We start from the raw sequence: 20,080 nt of genomic DNA on the forward strand, positions 1-20,080 counted from the left end.
CGACTTCTGCGAGTGCACCATCTCGCAGAAGGAGGCGGCGGGGCGCGTGAGAGACGCACAATCCCGCCGCCGTCGAGCGGGGGCCAGGGAGGCGGATGTCGCCCAAGCCCTGGCCCTCTAAGTGTTTCGGGTCCCCCTCACATGTCGGTCTGGGGACCGGCGAGGGGGGCCTAAGAAGATGACGTGCAAGCTGCTCTGCACGCGTTTTACGCAAGAGCATCCGGGTGATAGAAGGCTGGCTATCCTCGACCCACGCTGGTTCTGGCCCAGCGGGGTATTCCGTAGGGTAACCCACTCTAACCGGCGCCATCTAGGCGGGCTTCGGACAGTATGTAGACCGAGAGGGCTGGTGGTCGTGGCGCCGACGACCGCCAGTCCGGCGTCCCGAGGGGGAGGGTGATGGGAGAGATGTGCTCCGCACTAAACGCTTCACTTTCCCCCCTTTGCCTTGTCATGAGTTCTGTCTCATGCGAGGTTTGGACGTTGGTTGTTGAGCGACAGGAGGTTTTAGTCAGTTCGACTCTGACATACCCCGCCCAGTATCCCCAGAAAAGGGCGGAAGTCCTGCGATTTCCTCCTGACCAAAAAAAAAAAAAAAAAATCCTATTAGGTTGACATCACAAAGCCTTTTCTGTTTTTGCTTTGGCTAGACAGACGAACTTACCGCTCTTTTGGCTTAAAATGTGGCTACAGATGTTCATTGCCACCACAACCTGAATACAACCCACATTGAGATATAAGGTCAAAGTCCCAATTTACTTTTTTTCCTACCTATGCTGATAGGCTTGAGAGGCTATTTCAGCTTCACGTTGACGTGTAGGTGAGCTCACGGGGCTAAAACCGGGAGTGTTTCTAACATTGGCCCTAGCAAGAGCAGTGCTTCGCAGAATTTACCACCGGAAGGGAAACGCGTCCCACTGAGAAGATCCGACGAGAAACTCAATGGGCTGCCAAATTGACTAACAACTATTTCACGCATCAAAGCGAAGCTATTAAAATAGACAGTATAGTGGAACCCGAGCGTGCACATAATACCACATTACGCATCTAATACCCGATAATTTTATGTCATGTCCTTTGACAACTACATTAAAACACCATTCAGTAATATTTCAAGCAATATATCATGTAAATTTTAATAAAATACTGCAAGTTTATAAAATTTTAACAATACGAAGTGCGTACGAATGATGTCGATCAAATATGGTTTAGTTTAAACAAACAACGTCCGGTCTCACGAGAATCGAACGCGTACATTAAGACATTTCTATAGGACAAAATGCATACAAAGTGCAAGCCAGCCAGCTCAGTTACCAAAACAACACACAACACGATTGTTGCAATCTAGAAAATCCAACAAAACGATCAAACACTTAACGATATTCATAAACAAAAGGGGAACGAAACAGCAATAGTAGAATAGTGGGTCGCTTTGTCGCGTCCCACTAGTTGCTTCTTGGGCTTCGATAGGTATATCACGTAGCGATTGCGAGGAAAATGTGTTTGCTTCTGTGAAGTGTTACGGCTGATGTGTTTTAAATTGAAAATTAACACAGGTGTGGATTTCCGTTCATCAAAATGATCGTCGCTGTTGGTATTTTTATTTTATTTTATATATTTATTTACTGTAACTTTATTTAGTTAGTCGTGTTAGTCGTCCAATGTTTGTTTTAAGGTATCGATGCTTGATTTAAATAGCTTGTTTGAAATTAAATAACGTCTAAACATCTAATTGTTTCTAAAATAATAATTTGATTGAGCTTGGGGCTACACCAAATAATCATCATTATACAATAATTGTACATTTCCCTTGTTACTGGACTGTTTCCTCTGTAATTACAAAAGTATAACAATATTTAAACAATTGTTATGTGAAATTTTATACGCCTTATATGAGCTACGTCTAAAACGCATCATTCATACGTGAATATGCAGGATGTGTTCATTGTTCGATTAAAAACGTTTATATTTTTCCAAGCGAACTCTAGATATCTTGGAAGTAATTTTAAATTATTATTTCGGATTGGTATTGATCAATCTACTCTTCGTGGGTTAGTTGTTTTTCTGTAAAATTCGTTGTAACTTTACCTTCATGTATCCATCCATTTAATCTTGCATCCTCTTTGCAACGAGTGGGACAATGTTGGTCTGCCATCAAAGCAGCCGTAATGATTAAGGGGCTAGTGGAGTTGTTGCTATCACCTGTGAGGAACGTCTGAAGACATCAGTGCCTTCCATGGTACTCTCAACTTAAGCTTGGTGGCCACTACACCAAAATCTGTTGACTCTTGTTGTGATAATTTAATCAGGGTACGACAAAGCTAATGCATCAGAAGCAGCAGTAGCAGAAAAAGTGTAGAACACTGGTACTGGCCATTATAGAAGAGAAGAAATCTGTCCAAAAACCTGAATCACCATCGACATTTCCAAGATATATTTTTTTTGCTTAGATGGGTGGACGAGCTCACAGCCCACCTGGTATTAAGTGGTTACTGGAGCCCATAGACATCTACGACGTAAATGCGCCACCCACCTTGAGATATAAGTTCTAAGGTCTCAAGTATAGTTACAACGGCTGCCCCACCCTTCAAACCGAAACGCATTACTGCTTCGCGGCAGAAATAGGTGGGGTGGTGGTACCTACCCGCGCGTGGATTTTACATACAAACAAGCTCCGAACTTAATTAGATTTGAGTTATAGGTCAACCGAGAAAAAACAGGTGCTAGTGGTTCAATAGTATGTAATGTTCGATAATCTTATCACTATCGAACCTCTAGTTCAAAATCCAAAATGACATCTTGAGCTATGCATATGTTATAATGAGACTCAATGAAACAATGAAATGAAGCATCGTAATTATTTTAACAAAAATTAAATTGTCGTAACACCTAAAGTGTTTTACTGATTTACAGAGGTTCATTTGCCTAGTTGGAATAATTTCAACGGCAGTGTCAGTTCAGTTTCAAACAAATCCTTCATCAGATATGTCAGCAGACGAGACGAGCACACCGAAAAATAATAAAACTTTAGATGTCTCCGATGAAAGTGGACATGAATTAGAAACGGACGTGGATGACATCAAAGAGAAAAAGTTCCTAGACGAAGCCATGAAAGCGATATTAGATCCTCATGCTTTTATTCCAAAAAACCAAGATGAACTCGAAAGTTACAAACTCCAATTAGATGAATTAAACAAATCTAATATAAGTTTAGATTCATTCTTAAGCGAAATGGATAATTTAAGTCTTGAAGTATGCAAAACATCCCAAAAAGCATTGTGGTCTTATGTATCTGATATCAACAATGAAACTAAAAAGAACAAAATGGTGAGAAACGAATGTTGTAATATTGGCCTCGATGGAGAAACTCTCAATTAGTAGTGCTCCGTAATTTATGGTTTCATTAACGTAACTGCGCAAATTACATTTTTAGGTTAGAATAACTGCAGAGGAAGACGAAATTAAGAAACAGTACTGGAATATTTTGAAGACAAAATATTTAAGCGACGATACAATTAAGAATGATCGTAATTACCAGCGTAAAATTAGAATTATAAAAGAACGTGGAACTAACGTACAGATGCCACAAAGCAAGGTGAGCTAATAATAACATTTTATTATTAATGTAACTCGTTAAAAATAAATGTTTATTTACTGCCATAGATTTGCAGACGGAGTCCGACTGGTGTTTAGTAGTTAGTGGAACACACATCACAACGTGAATATCACCCCAAGATATTAATTAGGCCTAAGTCTCAATTATTATTCTAAAACGGCTGTCTCATCTTTCAAACCGCATGACCGCTTCACGGCACAGTATTTAAAGGACTTAAAATTACATTCTGACCAAACGAAGTGTACTGCAAATATATTCATGAAATAAAAATATGTAAAATATTGTACATATTTAAAAATTATTGGCAACCACCCTTTTTGGTGCTAAATTCGTGTGGCAGCCACTTCTGCTTTCCTTTTTTAAATAAAAATAAAAATCGGTTCTCTGTAAAGTCGGTTTACTGACGGTAGTTGAACGTGACAACGTCATAAGAAAATACTGATGGAATGGTTTAATTTTTCAATTATCGTAATTATCGTTGCTATAAACAATTGACACCACATTCACTTTTCACTGAACTTCATACTTGACGAAAACATGTACGTCTCAGAGCGAGGTAACGCTTCATACTTGACGAAAACATGTACGTCTCAGAGCGAGGTAACGCCGCATGAGTACTGTTTTTTCGTGCGTGCAGCCGACTCCATCGAATTATAAGAGATTGTCACGTCAATAAAAATTATATAGTTAATTCGTCATACACTTAGACACAACGGCTAGCTAGTTAGCACGATATACCTACGCATTTATTATACAGTTAAAAATAATCAAACGAGGAATTCTTCATCTTTCACTTCATCTTACAAAATAATAAAATAATACTCATGAATTTAAGGCTAACTTTGATATTTTAGCAAAGAGAAGAAATAGACTTAATGCAAAGAATATGGAGTCGCGTGTCGTTATGTGCTTACAATACTTCATGTAACAATGAAGATTCCATTCGATCCATGAGCGGTTAGTATTGTTCTTCATTTTATTTGTAGTTTCTGTTTGTTCTTTACTGTATTCTGATAATACAAAAAAAAAAAAATATTGTGCATTAGCCAATGATATTTTATATGTAAAAAGAAGCAGCTATGTTTCAAGCGCACGTCAAGTGAAGACTCGAAAACAGGCCAATTGGGACGTTTCGTCTTTAGTCGCGTCTAAACAAATGCAATAATAATATTACAAGTGCAATCGTTCCAATTATAGCTATCTTTTTTACTCACGCGCTTATCCCATATTTTGTACTTTTCATTAATGCTACTTGTCAACATGTGTGTGCACTATATCGGTAGGTATGTAGATATATATGGCGCGATCAGATTTGAAGAGTCAGTTACTATGAAGATAACATATCTGTTGTATAAAAAATCATTGGCCATAACATACATATAATTAAATTTCAGTAAAGGTACCGGAGACGGGGTGTACATTGCATTAATTTTATACGTTTAAATTGTAAAAATAATTTTTCTTTCTTAGCTTCTCTTGCCTAAAAGGGTGAACTTTGGATAGATTTGTATTTATTTTCACATTTTGACTCGATAGGTGGCGCGTTTTATATACTAGACGCTTTTAACATTTTATCGTAGTCTTAGTTGCATTAGATCAGCAGCTACATTTCTTTTCAATCCAGAGTAAAGGACTGAGTAAAAACTTTAAAAGCTAGATTCTTAACAGATAGATAACGGCACGCAACGTAATCATATTAACAAAGTACATACTTAGTGCGAATTTTTTAACTTCTAGATCACGTAAAAGTAGCGTAATGCCTAGAGGCAAACGTAGGGGCGCTGTTCCAACTCCATACAAATTTGAGTTAATGTTTACGTGATCGAGAAATTAAAAAACTCGCAATAAGCATACAGGTAATTCACAAACTTGTACCCACTTACATTTCTATTAAAGTATGTAGTATGTTTGATTGTCTTGTATGAAAATAAAAAAAATATATTTTAGTAGTTGTGGATTAAAGTACCTTTCCAGTTTAATCTCGGAGGTGTTTTGTTCATTTTGCGATCTTTCGAATCTCACACCATCGCGTACTAAGTAATCAAATATTTTTTGTTATGATTTAGAAAGAGTTTAGATAGCATTTTGAAATCATCGTAGCCTATAGGATACGACACCCGGTGCATTCGTATCAAGCGATGCAGCGGTGTTCGAATCCCGCAAGCAGGTGCCAATTTTTGTAATGAAATACGTATTTAACTTGCAAATTATAATTTGCGTAATTACTGGTGGCTGGGCGTCTTGTAAGTCAATCCTAGTAGATACCGTAACTCTGCCTATTTCTACCATGAAGGAGTATGAGTTTCGGTGTGAAGATTGGGGCAGCTGTTATACCGCTAAAACTGAACTTAGAACTGTCTCAAGATGGGTGACGGCATTTACGTTGTGAATTTCAATGGGGCTGTTTACCGATCTGAGTAATGAAAAAATAAATAAAATTTTATTTTTTACGTTTCAGATGTCATTGCAATATTCAAAACGAGTAATGATTCCAAAGAATTGGCATATTACTGGAAAGCTTTTCGCGACATGACAGGCCGAAAGATTCGTCCAATATTTAAAGACTACGTTACGAGAATGAATGCAGTAGCGAAATCTGAGAATTTCAGTGACGCAGGTGAAATGTGGCGACTTTCTTACGATGACGATGATTTCGTTGAAACTGTGAAAAGGATTTGGAATGAAATGAAACCGTTGTATAACCTCATACGCGACTATGTGAGATTAAAGCTGAAATCTTATTATCCTGAGGACATTAAAAGTGATACTAATTGTATACCGGCACATCTATTAGGTATGTTTCGATTTCAATATACATTTCATTGTGCCTGATCAAATTGAATAGCATTTCTCTCGTTTAGTAATAAGCACAAGACAGATATTATTTCTTAGCACCTCCTACCCCGACGTTACCGTGACCGCTACCGTAGACGGGAATAGCGGGGCCGCCGGGGACTAGGGGCCTGGTCTCTCTGTTTAGTAACAGAGAGACCAGGCCAAACATGAATAGTTTCATGGAGGTATTTAGCCTACTGTACCACGCCGGCTAGACGGGTTGGTACAGGGTTTAATTTCGAGTTTTCCTTCTCTTGCACTGATGTCTTGTGCATATTCCTATAGTCGGTTCTTACGACTCCCTGGGACGGATAGTATAGGGGTGGTAACACATTGTATTCTTACTCCGTCACCACACGGACGCGAAGATCGGACGGCCGATGGGGCAGAAAGATCCTCGAGTGGAGACCACGTACTGGCAAAGGCAGTGTGGGACGGCCACCTACTAGATGAACCGATGACCTAGTGAAAATTGCTGGGTCACGTTGGATGCAGGTGGCAACGGACCGGCCGCACTGGACATCAGTTGGCCTATGTTCAGCAGTGGACAGTAGACAGGCTGAGATGATGATGATGGTGATGAGATATTATTTCAATATACAGCATATAAAAAGAACGTGAATATTTTAAGCTTTTTTGCTGATACCCTAGAGATGCTATATCAGCGTTACCCTAGCTTGTAGGTTAACTCTCGGTGCTCCAACCGGCGAGAAACTCAGTGGGCTGAGTCTGTGGGTTAATTTTTTTTTAAGCTATCAGCCTGTTTTAGGAAACCTATGGGCACAAGAATGGCAGGCGATTTATCCAAAAGTCATAGCGTATCCGAAACACTATCGACACAAAACGTTCACTCAAGGTTTGAAATCTAAAGATTTGTTCGACGCCGTTGATTTATTTCATCAATCATTGGGCTTTGACTCCGCAAATGACTCTTATAAGGATATCAGTGATGGCGTTCCTTCAGCCAATTGCCTGCCTTCGAGTCACGACATGTGCGACGGTGTTAATTACAAGTGAGTTGCATTTTGATGTTTTAAGTAAATAGTTACAGTAATAGTAATAGTAACTATTTACTTATTTGATAGCAATCGATCCTAAGACATGGTTACGGATCTACGATGTGACTGATATCCCATGTCGAATGAGATGGAAATCGCAATGGCAATTAAGGCAGAATAACAAAGAAAAGATAGATATTGTGGATAAAGTTAGGTAATTAACGTGAAGATATTTGAAATACTGACGGTAGATAGGTAGGTAGTAAAAGAACAAGGAGTCGTATTACTGAAGCCGAACAGCTTGTTGGCTATATTTCAATGATATAGGTACATAACTCTATATATCAATGAGAAATTGACAATGGGCTGCAATAATGATAATAATAAGCAAAATGTTGTCTTTGTTTGTCAACCCATTTAGATGTGTATACATTTATGGGTTAATACATATATTTTTAGGTTCATTTTATTTTCCAAATGTAATCCCGACAAAGCCACAAAATATGTATTCATAAAGAATCTAGATCTTGAGTTTGTTACTAGTGATTATTGTTGAATTTTGATCATTCGGCGAAAAATAAATCTATAAAATCCTCCAGCTTGTATCACATTTAACATTAAATAAAAAGAGAGTTAATTTATTTCTTAAGTACCTCAATAACATAAAAGTGTTAATTAGAAATGAACATAATATAATTTGTATTGAGTAATTTGGTTATAAGAACGAGCACAAGATTAAACCGTAAATATAGAATCGTATCAACGACGATACGACAATAAAATATTTGTTAGAAGTAATAGAGCTTCTTGTAAAAAAAAAATACATGTAAATGATATTTAAATTGGCAAGGTTATCCTTTTTGAGGAATTTTCATCCAAACTAAATATGTACTGGTCAGTGAGAATAGTAAATGAGGAGAAATGTATTCAATGTGAAAATATTCAGGCTACATAATTAATATAAACTTAGTTTATAGTAAACTAATGTATTCTAATGTATAAAAATGAACTGAAATTTAAAAGAAAAATAATAATTCAAGCGAATTAATTTCTATCAGGCATATCGGCCTTTAACTAAATCGTAAATTCTAGATCTAAAAGTACACAATTGTATTGTATTTTTCGGAAAGCTATTGTCTTTCTCCGACCCCAAAAACTGAGCATTTGCTATCGTACATAAGTCGCTTAACACGTCCCGTGGAGTATTTTTAAGTATTAACTAGGGCGACTAAATACTCGATCCTTTGTTTGAGATCACACGATGCTAATATGTCATGTTCAAAGTCCGCAGGCTGGTACCAATTCTTTAAATATAATGGCGCTTTACATGTAACTGTACTTGAGACCTTAGAACTTGTATCTCAAGGTGGGTGGCGCATTTACGTTGTGAATGTCTACGGGCTCCAGTAACCAGACCAGGTGGGCTGTGAGCTCGTCCACTCATCTAAGCAATAAAAAAAAAAGTGCTTAACGGTAGGCAGCGGCTTGGCTCTGCCCCTGGCATTGCTGAAGTCCATGGGCGACGGTAATCACTTACCATCAGGTGGGCCGTACGCTCGTCGGCTTACAAGGGCAATAAAAAAAAAAGTGCTGCGACTTCCGACTGAGGTCCGAGACGAAAGAATAAGATCCTGTTTACCTTATGTAAAGACAGTTGAGTAGGATAATAAGTTATTCGTTTTTCAAATATCTTACACGTGTCCCAATGTAATATAAGAATTAGGACGTTTTGAATTAGTATAAACTTTGTCCTTTTAAACTTGCAGGATTAAATGGTGCGGTGATAAAATCACAGATGTAGAGGTGGCCTTATCGCAAGCGGCAAGACTTCTGGGTCATGTTCAGTACTTTAAGCATTACAAGGATTTATCGCCTTTGTATAGAGACGGACCGAATCCAGGTATCGATATTTAAGGATTTTAATTCATTTCACTATTGGAATAGAAAGTATTTTGATATCTAAAATAAATGTGGATACTTGCTGGTTTCCCAGCCAATTAAATATGTAATTTGAACCTCGAATGTAGACATTATCTAACCAACCGTTTTAAAAATCATGTTTATTCAAAGAGTCATGCTAAATTTAGTTTTATAATAGCGTTTCACGATGCAATCTCGGACATCGTTGCGGTGCAGTTAACCTTGCCGGACCATCTAAAGACCTTGAACTTAGTGAAGGCATCAACTGGCCGAGAGGTTACAATAAACCATCTTCTCTGGCTGGCTCTAGAGAAAATACCTCTAATGGCGTACGCGTATGTTTTGGATACATGGAGGTGGGATATATTCGGGAATAGTAGTTTGGAAAACTGGAATGCACACTGGTGGGATCTACGGTAATTTTATTTTGCTTTTATTTATTTATTAATACGTTTAACGTTCCTAGTGATTCCGATACTTTTTTTATTGCTTAGAGGGGTGAACGATCTCACAGCCCACCTGGTGTTAAGTGGTTACTGGAGCCCATAGACATCTACAACGTAAATGCGCCACCCACCTTGAGATATGCTCTAAGGTGTCAGTATAGTTACAACGGCTGCCCCATCCTTTAAACCGAAACGCATTGCTGCTTCACGGCAGAAATAGGCAGGGTGGTGGTACCTACCCGTGCGGACTCACAAGAGGTCCTACCATCAGTAATATTAATATTAAGCGATACTAAGCTACGTTTGAAGTTTCAATCCTAAGAAAACCCTAGGAAGGAAGCGGGGATACTTTTTAGAATTATTGAGAATGTACAGGTTACCCTATTTATTTCTGATATGAAATATTCTTGCATTCATGCGAGACGTCGGGCTCAAGTCTTATGACTTAAGTCTCAGACTCAAGTTTTAACTCGTGGTATTTTTTTGTTTCCTGTAATTCTTACTGCCGTATTAATTGATGTAGAATCTCTTTTATAGCGGTATTTACAACAAATTTGTTACGTTGTGACAAAATTTGTCTCAAATTTTGTTATTTTTGTATTTAACATAAAAATTTTATATACACAATAAGTAGTTTTTATGGTTTCTGCGAGTCGTGGACATAATTAATACTACTAGAGGTCCCGCAGTAGTCGAAATTCGACTATAATTAATTGGAATTGTAAGTTTGTACACTATTATGATTGTATTTTATATTTCTATAATCACAAATTTCGCCAAGACTACACTATAAAAAATATTATCAAAGACAAACAATATTCTATTCTTAATTTGACAACAGACGTCAAGAACAAAAGTTTGACAATAAATAGTTTGCATGCGTGTGTGCGTCAAATAAACGGTATGTAGTGTGTGTAATGTTTTCTTTATTGATTTAATGTATCTTTTATGCATTATTTTAAAAATATATTGACATTGTGCACTTCTTCTCTATACTCTCTATAAGTGTGGAAAATTTCATACTCCTCCGTAGGCGCAATTTTTGTAAAAAGGGATGCAAAGTTTTTGCTTCACGTATTAATATATAGATTTTACATCTGGCCACGATCCACTTGTACTTTAACGATAATATAGATTTCATAGTGATATAGTGCGAACGAAAAGCACTTATTTCATGAAAATTGGATTGAAAGCTACAATGATAAAAATATGCATAGATCACAAATAAGCAAACATACTAAATTGATTTTCAAAATTTGTAAGATAAAAACTAGCGTACACAATCATTTAAATACATAATCGATATTCTCACTTTTTTTTGGTGTTATATAAATTTATTATCATTATATAGCTGAGTACTGATTTAAGCTCCATGAACTGTTATTGTTGTTTTTGAACCTTGTGATATTCTTCAACTATGACTGCCATTGCGTTTACATACGTTTTTAATCAATTTAGTTTTTATAAGCGTGTTAACATTACGTTTCTACGCGATGGTGCTCCGTATTATGGATAGAATAGTTGTGGATATTAAAATTTATATCTTTTAAGTTACAAAGACGAGTCAAATTTTTTTTTTTTTAATTATTCTAGTCAAACTATTATTGCTAAATTAAATGTAATTACTTTGATGAATTAAGCCTCTATTGCAATGAAATAACGGCTAAAACGAATCTTTCAAAAGGCTTTAAAACTGTATCCAAATATTGTAATTTTCCTAGTTAATATTTATAACAAGATGACATTTCTTCACCGTGAAAACGTGTTTGCTACAAGTACAAATAGTTAAATTAGCCAATCTACACCAGCTGTTTTATTCATAAGGTCACGAATACTTAAAAATGTAGGTGAAGAGGACATTAGTAAAGTTAATGTTGTGAATACGAATTCAGCATAATCTTGCTTCACGACACAGTTACAAAAAATACAAAGCTCGTTAGATTCTTTGTCATTGACAGAGCCTTTATTTATTACAATGTATCAAAGATCCAAATCGGCCGTCTGGTGTAGTGGTAAGTGACATGGTCACTACACAAGGGGGTCGCGGGTTCGAATCCCGCCAAGGGAAGATATTTGTATGATAAATATAAGTGTCTTTTCCAGGGTTATGGATGTATATTAAATATATGTATGTGTATAATAAAAATCTTACATACGAACTTATCACGGGACCAGTTAACGTGGCGTGATTGTTAGTAAATATTTATTTATTTATTTGTTATTATTAAAAAATCGGTCTTTGTAAAAATATGTATATACATCATAAAAACTTATACCACATTTCAGGACAAAAGAGACAGGCGTGTCACCTCCGGTGTTGAGGAACGAAAGCGATTTGGACCCTGCCGCCAAATATCACGTTGTGTCACATGTTCAATACATCACGTGAGTAAAAAATTTAAGCTTTACATTAGGCGATTCAATGACTTTATGGCGGAGGAAGGTATAATATTGTTTTTATTAAATTTTATTAACTGTGTACCTATATATGATCTGTGTGTTTAGTGCGAGTTTTTTAACGTTCTCGATAGCGTAAAAGTTAACTCGAACTTGTATGCAGTTGGAACAGCGCCCCTAGCGGCACACGTAGGCAAACAAATTTTTAGTAAACTTTTACGCTATCAAGCACGTAAAAAAACTCGCACTAAGTACACTGTTGAAAACATTTGTATTTTATTACCAGTGCCTGTCTTTCGTTTTTGAGGATTTTATGTAATGACAGACCGGTTAATTCAAAACTCATCTGATTTCAAGCAGTTACTGGAACACATAGATTTCAACATCTTGGATTTAGGATCCACACTGTGATGTCTTTTCCTTCCTAAATTCGTGTGGACCTGGTCCCTAAGTAGCCATACTTTGGCGATGGAAAGGCATACCGAAAGCCCGCACGGAAGGCCGCATTACCCTACTAATTTCTGCCTCGCCGCATTCGTGTGATTTTGTACGGGGACCAGAATTGGGGTCTTTTTGGAGTTTACTCCTTTAGAATCGATTTACATATATAGGCCCGGGGTATGAAAATTATGGGGACCAAAATCGTACTAGCATGTCACACGAAATGCGTTATGCGCATGTCACACGAAATGCGCGCCGGGCTGCTGCGCCGGCAGTCCGCCACAAAGCCTCGTACTGATCGCGCGTTTCTCTCATTATTGTATTTTCATATATTTGTTAGTCGTTTGTTTTGTGTCTCGTTAATTTGTTAATAATCTGTAGTGTATCGTGTTGTCGTAATATAGAACTATTTCTCGTATTGTTTCGTTTAATTTTTTATATCCAGTAAACTCCAGTCGTGCGTCGGAGCGGACACACACACTTTTTTTTTTTTTATTGCTTAGATGGGTGGACGAGCTCACAGCCCACCTGGTGTTAAGTGGCTACTGGAGCCCATAGATATCTACAACGTAAATGCGCCACCCACCTTGAGATATAAGTTCTAAGGTCTCAGTATAGTTCCAACGGCTGCCCCGTCCTTAAAACCGAAACGTATTACTGCTTCACGGCAGAAATAAAGCCTTTTTACAATTGGTACGGATTACTGTGAGCGAGGGTAGGAATTATTATTATGTTTACTGCCATGAAACATTCATGCGTTCCGATTTTAAGGCCCCCTATTTAATACAGTTGAGAATTCGACATAAAATCTCGAAAAGTGCGGAGGCACTAACGTTATAGAAATAGAAGCTTCATATTATGTCTCCGACAGCCTTTCCCAATCATATACCATAGGTATCGGTTAGTAACAATCAGTAATATGTTACTAACCGATACCTATGGTGTATCGATTAGTAACATATTACTCGTTAGAGTATTACTATGAACTCTCAGTTGGTTTTCTTTACACGTGGTTTTGTTAATTTTACACAGGTACCTAATATCTCACGTTCTGGAATTTCAAATTTTGTTCTCTCTCTGCAAAAAAGTGAACCACACGGGACCACTCCATGAATGCTCTTTGTACGGACATAAGGAAGTAGGAAAATTGTTAAGGTGAGGACACAGGAAATATGAAAACACTCTTTTGAATCTTAATAAGAGCCATGAATAATTGTTCATCCAATTTGGTTCGTATAGTACCTACTTAAATTTATGAATAAATTCTGTATTTAAATCATATCATATATTTATATCCCGTGACATTAAAGGAAAGGTAAAATTAAGTAAATTGTTATTTTGTTCTCAATGTCTTAGTGTATCGCCAGATAATTTTAAGGGAAAACGTCTATGTAAGTAGTGTAGCATTGAATTTCTGCTGTGTATGGACATCAATTAACACAGGATTCTGACCCTATATGGATAAGATTATAAAACAATCGTCACTAACATGTTTAAATACCTTAAACAGTAAAGTCAAACTTTACAAAAATTAGGTAATCAAGGACTGAAATTCGTGAAATGTTATTTAAAAGCTTAGATTTAAACTTTAGTTGTTGGGATTGTAGTTCAATACCTGTGCAAATCATTTAGTAATACAGCTTCTTGTTGATAGTAGACGTCTGTGAAGACAAAAAATATTGCAATCGACGCGAATGCTATTTAACAAAGTGATATTTGTTTTGTACTGTTGTATAAACAAGCTGTATTTGATTTACTCTTGTTTTTTGTTATGATTTCCTTTAGTGTAAAAGATAATGTCATTATGACTTTAACGTCAACCTTTTTGCAGTGTATTGCAATAGCAATCTACTTGTTCACATTCGTGAGTTAATTACTAAAGATATTTAAAAATTAAAATGACTCAGATTATTACTATATAACAAAACCCTGAAATAAGTGACAATCACATTCTGTAAATGTTAGACCTCTAAATCAATACAGCAGTACTGAGTTTTAGTGCATTAATTTAACTTATTAAGGACACAAGGCCAGAAGTAATAGTAAAATAATGTTTCCTACCAGCAATGGCATGGCACTGGGCGCAAGTGAAGATTGGAAAACTGTGCTCGAAACAATGACCGGGGAAAGACAATTATCGACCGAAGGAATCCTAGAATACTTTTCGATTCTTGAAGATTTTTTAAGAAAAGAAAACTTACGTTTAGCTGCAGTAGTAGAAGATATGGATAAAAGTGCTCCGATAGTAGTGGGAGCTATAGTTGTGTTTCTAACAGTGCTTATTATTGTATTGTACTGTGCTAAGAAACATGATCTTGGAAGAAAAATGCGTTCATTTTGTGGTCTAACTAAGAACGGTTCTCTTGATATAGTTACCAATGAGGTACCTCAAAGTAAAACAAATGATATAGAAGGTATTGTCGAAGATAAAGTTTGACGCGGATCTATTAGCCACGAATAATGTTAAAATTAAATAGATATATTGTTATTGAGTATATTAATGATTTAGTACTGCAAAAGTTCGATAGTGATTGACTGATATTGTAATTATGTTAAAATAAATGTTATTAATTTTGAAATGTTGTTCTTAATTTGAAAACACTTCCCGTTTCTTAGTTTGCTGTTTTTTTTACTAGACTTTTGTGTGATTATAGATTAATAATTTTGATGAAAATTTTGGATATTTTATATTGTGCAGACATAATGCACGTGGATGCCATAGTTATTTATAATTTTTTTTAGCCATATAAGCAGACGATCATATGGTCCACCTGATGGTGAGTGGTTACGGCGCTTATGGACGTCAGCAATGCCAGGGGCAGAGCCAAGCCGCTGCCTACCGTTAAAATAACTGCATACCGTCATAGACATTGTGTTATTAATATAACGCCCATATTCAGATATATCGTTCGGATCCCAATTTGAAAATAGATATTTCGCGGGAATAATAGGCTGTATACTCCCTCCTGGCTGTGCCTGTAGGGACACAGCTGAGTAGCGCATGCGGTTTTGTACATCGCTTGATATAGTCAGACCCGACACGTCAGACACTTGTGACAATATACGGAGTAAAATTGGAACTAATTTGTTTTATTTATAAAGGGCAGTTAACACCCTTTACATCGCATTACAAATCGTACACCGTTTGCTTACCGTTTGCTTTGTACCGTTTGCTCGCCCACCTGTCCTTTATAAGCTGCATTTCAGTGAAATTACTCTAATCTAGATTCTTCAATTATTAAGGAACTGTCGCAGAGGAAAATTCTCATGCCTATTCCATGCCTGTCCTATCCAATCACTCCATTATGCGGCATTCCACCTGTCCTAGACGGCGTGCTGATTCATTCTGTTTGTTATTTTTTGATGTATTTAGCTACATTCTGTTGGCGCAGGCATATCGACCTAACGCGATAAGAAAGGGTCATGGCTCGCGCTAATATTGCCAGTTATCTTGACACATGTGATCGAAGCGTAATTCGTATTGTATAACCTACCCTTAGAACTGAAAAGCATGACGATTCACGGCAGAACTATATAGGTAGAATTGTGCATGTAGTCTATTGTGGACGTATATGGACCCAGTGAGACACACGAAGCTCATAATACGCCCAATCAGGACCGATTTCGCAAATTTATAAATTTTGCGTGAATTTTTATTAATACACGATGTTATTTCTTCATGGGAGAAGTTGTTCGTGAACATATATTTTTTTTTTTTTATTGCTTAGATTGGTGGACGAGCTCACAGCCCACCTGGTGTTAAGTGGTTACTGGAGCCCATAGACATCTACAACGTAAATGCGCCACCCACCTTGAGATATAAGTTGTAAGGTCTCAGAATAGTTACAACGGCTGCCCCACCCTTTGTTGTTAGATATGTAATTGCTTCGAAAGATTGATACTTGCATGCAGTTTTTTAATTTCAGTATGATTGCATTATAAGCTCGACCAGAGCACATCAGATTACCACCACTTACCCATTAAGCCGTTTAATTTCACATATTTTCCGAAGTAAATTTTTTTTATAGTTCCAAACGATATTTAGATGACAAAATCGCGTTTGTTGTCGACGATCTGAATAGATAATAGTACTATGTGATGTTAGATATTATTATTGCGGTTAATCCATTAGCCTGTACACGCCGGTTACGCGAGGTTCGCATTAATGGTTCGACACTTCCTCGAAGATCATTGACAAAATCACGACAATTGTGTGTTTAGATAAATAGATTATGTTTCAATGTCGTATTGGCGTATGTTAATATTATTTAATTGTCGTTTTATGTATATTTGATAATTGCTATTAGGTCTTCTCTTTAAATTTCTTACTGGAAGTCGGAGGTTTATTTAAACATCTTGTTTAGTCAGTATCTACGATAAACTCGAAACCTGGACTGGTTTCTCTGTGATATTTCGGAGCCATGACTTGTCGAATCTTCCTACCTTATGCTTTCCAGCTAACACCATAAGATAAAGGCTATTCAATTTTATTTTAAGCTAGCTGACCCGGCAGACTTGGTAGTGCCTCAATCGATAAATAAAAGACCTAAACTTTTGTATAAAATAAACTTAAAACAAACAAAAGGAATCTATCCGACGGGGGACACATCAAAGGAAAAACAAAATTGTTATTTTTATTTAATTCCGAGCATTATCATATTTATCTACCTTTTAAACCTTCTCTGGACTTCCACAAGTAATTCAAACCCAAAATTAGCCAAATTGGTCCAGCCGTTCTCGAGTTTTAGCGAGACTAACGAACAGCAATTCATTGCTATGACATGTCCTTCTTCAAACGAGGCTTGTGGAGAGTATTAAACGGTAGGCAGCGGCTTGGCTCTGCCCCTGGCATTGCTGAAGTCCATGGGCGACGGTAACCACTCACCATCAGGTGGGCCGTATGCTCGACTGCCTACAAGGGCAATAAATATATAAGAAGATAGATAGATATAGATATACTTACTTTATTTCAAGAAAAAAAAAACGGGTAGTAATTGTTAGTTGTTGTAGTTAATTGTAAAAAATACAAGGTTCATTTAAACTGACACTCCGATAATATATCCTTCGTAAGTTTTGTTTTTCAAAGCGTAAGTGATTTTGTGCATTACTGAAATGCAGACAGATCCGTCAATTGAAGGTTAGTCTTCAAGGCTCATTTAAGATTGCTACCAATCAACACAAGTAAACAGTCGCTGTACTATTAAAGTCATTTCACGCAAAATAATTATAATTATTCTTTCAACAAATTCAAAAAGGTCCTTGTTACCAATCACTTGTGTTTTTTGTTATAGCGACTTGTATTACTTCATAAACGTCATAAATTTTGTTTACTTGTATTGTAACTGGTTTTGTGGGCTCGACGAGTAAATTAACCCTCAGACACAGCCCACTGAGTTTCTCACCGGATCTTCTCAGTTGGTCGCGTTTCCGATCCGGTGGTAGATTCTGCGAAGCACGGCTCTTGCTAGGGTTCGTGTTAGCAACGTCGTCAGGTTTGAGCCCCATGAGCTCACCTACTAGTTAAGGTTAAGATGAAATAGCATCTCAAGGCTCAAAGCTTAGGTAGAAAAAAAATGTTAAAAAGAAGCTTAGTAATAATAATCGGAGATAAAAAAATTCGTAAAAATAAAACTGTTCAGTTTATCAACTTACCTTGCACTGACATTCATTAGTAAAATTGCAGCACAAAGCACATGTGATCTGAATGTAACTAAAACACGACTTCGCGTATATGTCACGGCCTACAAGTCAAGCTCACTAGAGAACTCCGTTCAATGGTTACATTCATTTCAATTAACGGATCACGATTTCATTTTAAAAAAAAAGCATCTTCACGTTTTGTTGCGAAACACTTCCTCGATCGAAATATTCCGTTCGCAGATTACGATTTGTGAAACGGAGTCCCGTTTCAAGTTGCATCCACAGTCCGATCCGATGTACGTGCTCTCCAGCCGTACCTAGGATTTTACTGGTGGTAGGACCTCTTGAGAGTCCGCTCGGGTAGGTATCACCACCCTGCCTATTTCTGCCGTGAAGCAGTAATGCATTTCGGTTTGAAGGGCGGGGCAGCCGTTGTAACTATACTTGAGACCTTAGAACTTATATCTCAAGGTGGGTGGCGCATTTACGTTGTAGATGTCTATGGGCTCCAGTGACCACTTAACACCAGGTGGGCTGTGAGTTCGTCCACCCATCTAAGCAATAAAAAAACTAGTCGAAAGCTTAGGCGTCGTTTCCTAGTCCCTGAGGACTGGGCGAATAGCTTCGACAGTCCGGATGCCGACTAAAAGATTAGCTGGACTATAGAATAGGTAGTTCAGACCAAAGTCAGGCCTGGGCAGCTCCATAGATGCTAGTGCACAGACCAGATACACCAGGCGCGGAGGTTTACACGCAACTAGTCATCAGCAGCGAGTGCCTTCGCCTCCAGGATCCAGAGTAAAACATGCAGCAATTACTAACATTGCATGCATGTTAACGGGGATTATAGTAAGCAACATATATAATCTGACCATACGTCCCGATTTGGGCGGGACAGACCCGCTTTCGGGCATTCTGTCCCGCTGTCCCCAGTGAGGCCGACGTAGTTCCGCTTTTGCAAACAGACCAAACGATAAATTTATTTTTCAATTCAACATAGAGCTAGAATTGTTTAAATGAGCTAATTTAACAAAAGAGGAGAGACTATTACAGAGTACTAACTATTTTGTTTAGTGCTATTCTATTTCTATAAGAAAATACTTTGACACTACATACTTGCGGTAGGCAGCGGCTTGGCTCTGCCCCTGGCATTGCTGAAGTCCATGGGCGACGGTAACCACTCACCATCAGGTGGGCCGTATGCTCGTATGCCTACAAGGGCAATAAAAAAAAAAAACTTGACACTAAATACTTTTTTTTATTATATAATTCCGCAGATGTCCCACTTTGACAAAAATAATCAATGGTCACGTTAAGCATATAGCTTCGGATGGCGACAGAAACCAGAGACATCATAATATAAATACTACCGGAGTTCTTCTAGTAGTACTTAAAAAAAAGTTGGGGGATTTTTTTTTGCTATGTACCCTTCGGCTTCGCAATTTAATACACTCGTCGATTTTTCCAGAGTGGTATGACATGACTTTCTTTAAACGAGGTTTGAAAACGGCTCCAAGATGTAGGCGTTGTCTGTGACACTAATATTTCTGAAGTCTATGAATGATCGTCGTAAGGAATAAAAACTTCACGATTATGTTCACGATTGACTTCCACGGTGAAGGAAAAACATTGTGTAATAAAAATGAAACCCGCAAAATTATAATTTGGGTAATTACTGGTGGTAGGACCTCTTGTGAGTCCGCGCGGGTGGGTACCACCACCCTGCTTATTTCTGTCGTGAAGCAGTAATGCGTTTTCGGTTTGAAGGGTGGGGCAGCTGTTGTAAC

The 20,080-nt window shown here is 37.5% G+C and overlaps 1 protein-coding gene across 2 annotated transcripts; it reads left to right on the forward strand.

Annotated features, from left to right (window-relative positions):
* The first annotated feature begins 670 nt into the window (after window positions 1–670).
* LOC114246475 (angiotensin-converting enzyme) lies at window positions 671–15,232 on the forward strand. Of its 2 annotated transcripts, none has more exons than XM_028179011.2 (11): window positions 671–1,594; window positions 2,914–3,327; window positions 3,434–3,595; window positions 4,471–4,573; window positions 6,075–6,410; window positions 7,221–7,464; window positions 9,216–9,349; window positions 9,548–9,785; window positions 12,102–12,200; window positions 13,686–13,808; window positions 14,718–15,232. In XM_028179011.2, the coding sequence occupies exons 2-11, from the start codon at window positions 2,986–2,988 to the stop codon at window positions 15,088–15,090; spliced, it is 2,154 nt and encodes a 717-aa protein (XP_028034812.2). In that variant the 5' UTR covers window positions 671–1,594; window positions 2,914–2,985; the 3' UTR covers window positions 15,091–15,232. The 2 variants fall into 2 exon arrangements, with proteins under 2 accessions (XP_028034812.2, XP_028034811.2); XM_028179010.2 differs by having other exon boundaries at window positions 671–1,590.
* The last annotated feature ends 4,848 nt before the right edge of the window (window positions 15,233–20,080 follow it).

This window comes from Bombyx mandarina, chromosome 06 (genome assembly GCF_030267445.1).
Source record: "Bombyx mandarina strain Sakado chromosome 06, ASM3026744v2".
Lineage (NCBI taxonomy): Eukaryota > Metazoa > Arthropoda > Insecta > Lepidoptera > Bombycidae > Bombyx > Bombyx mandarina.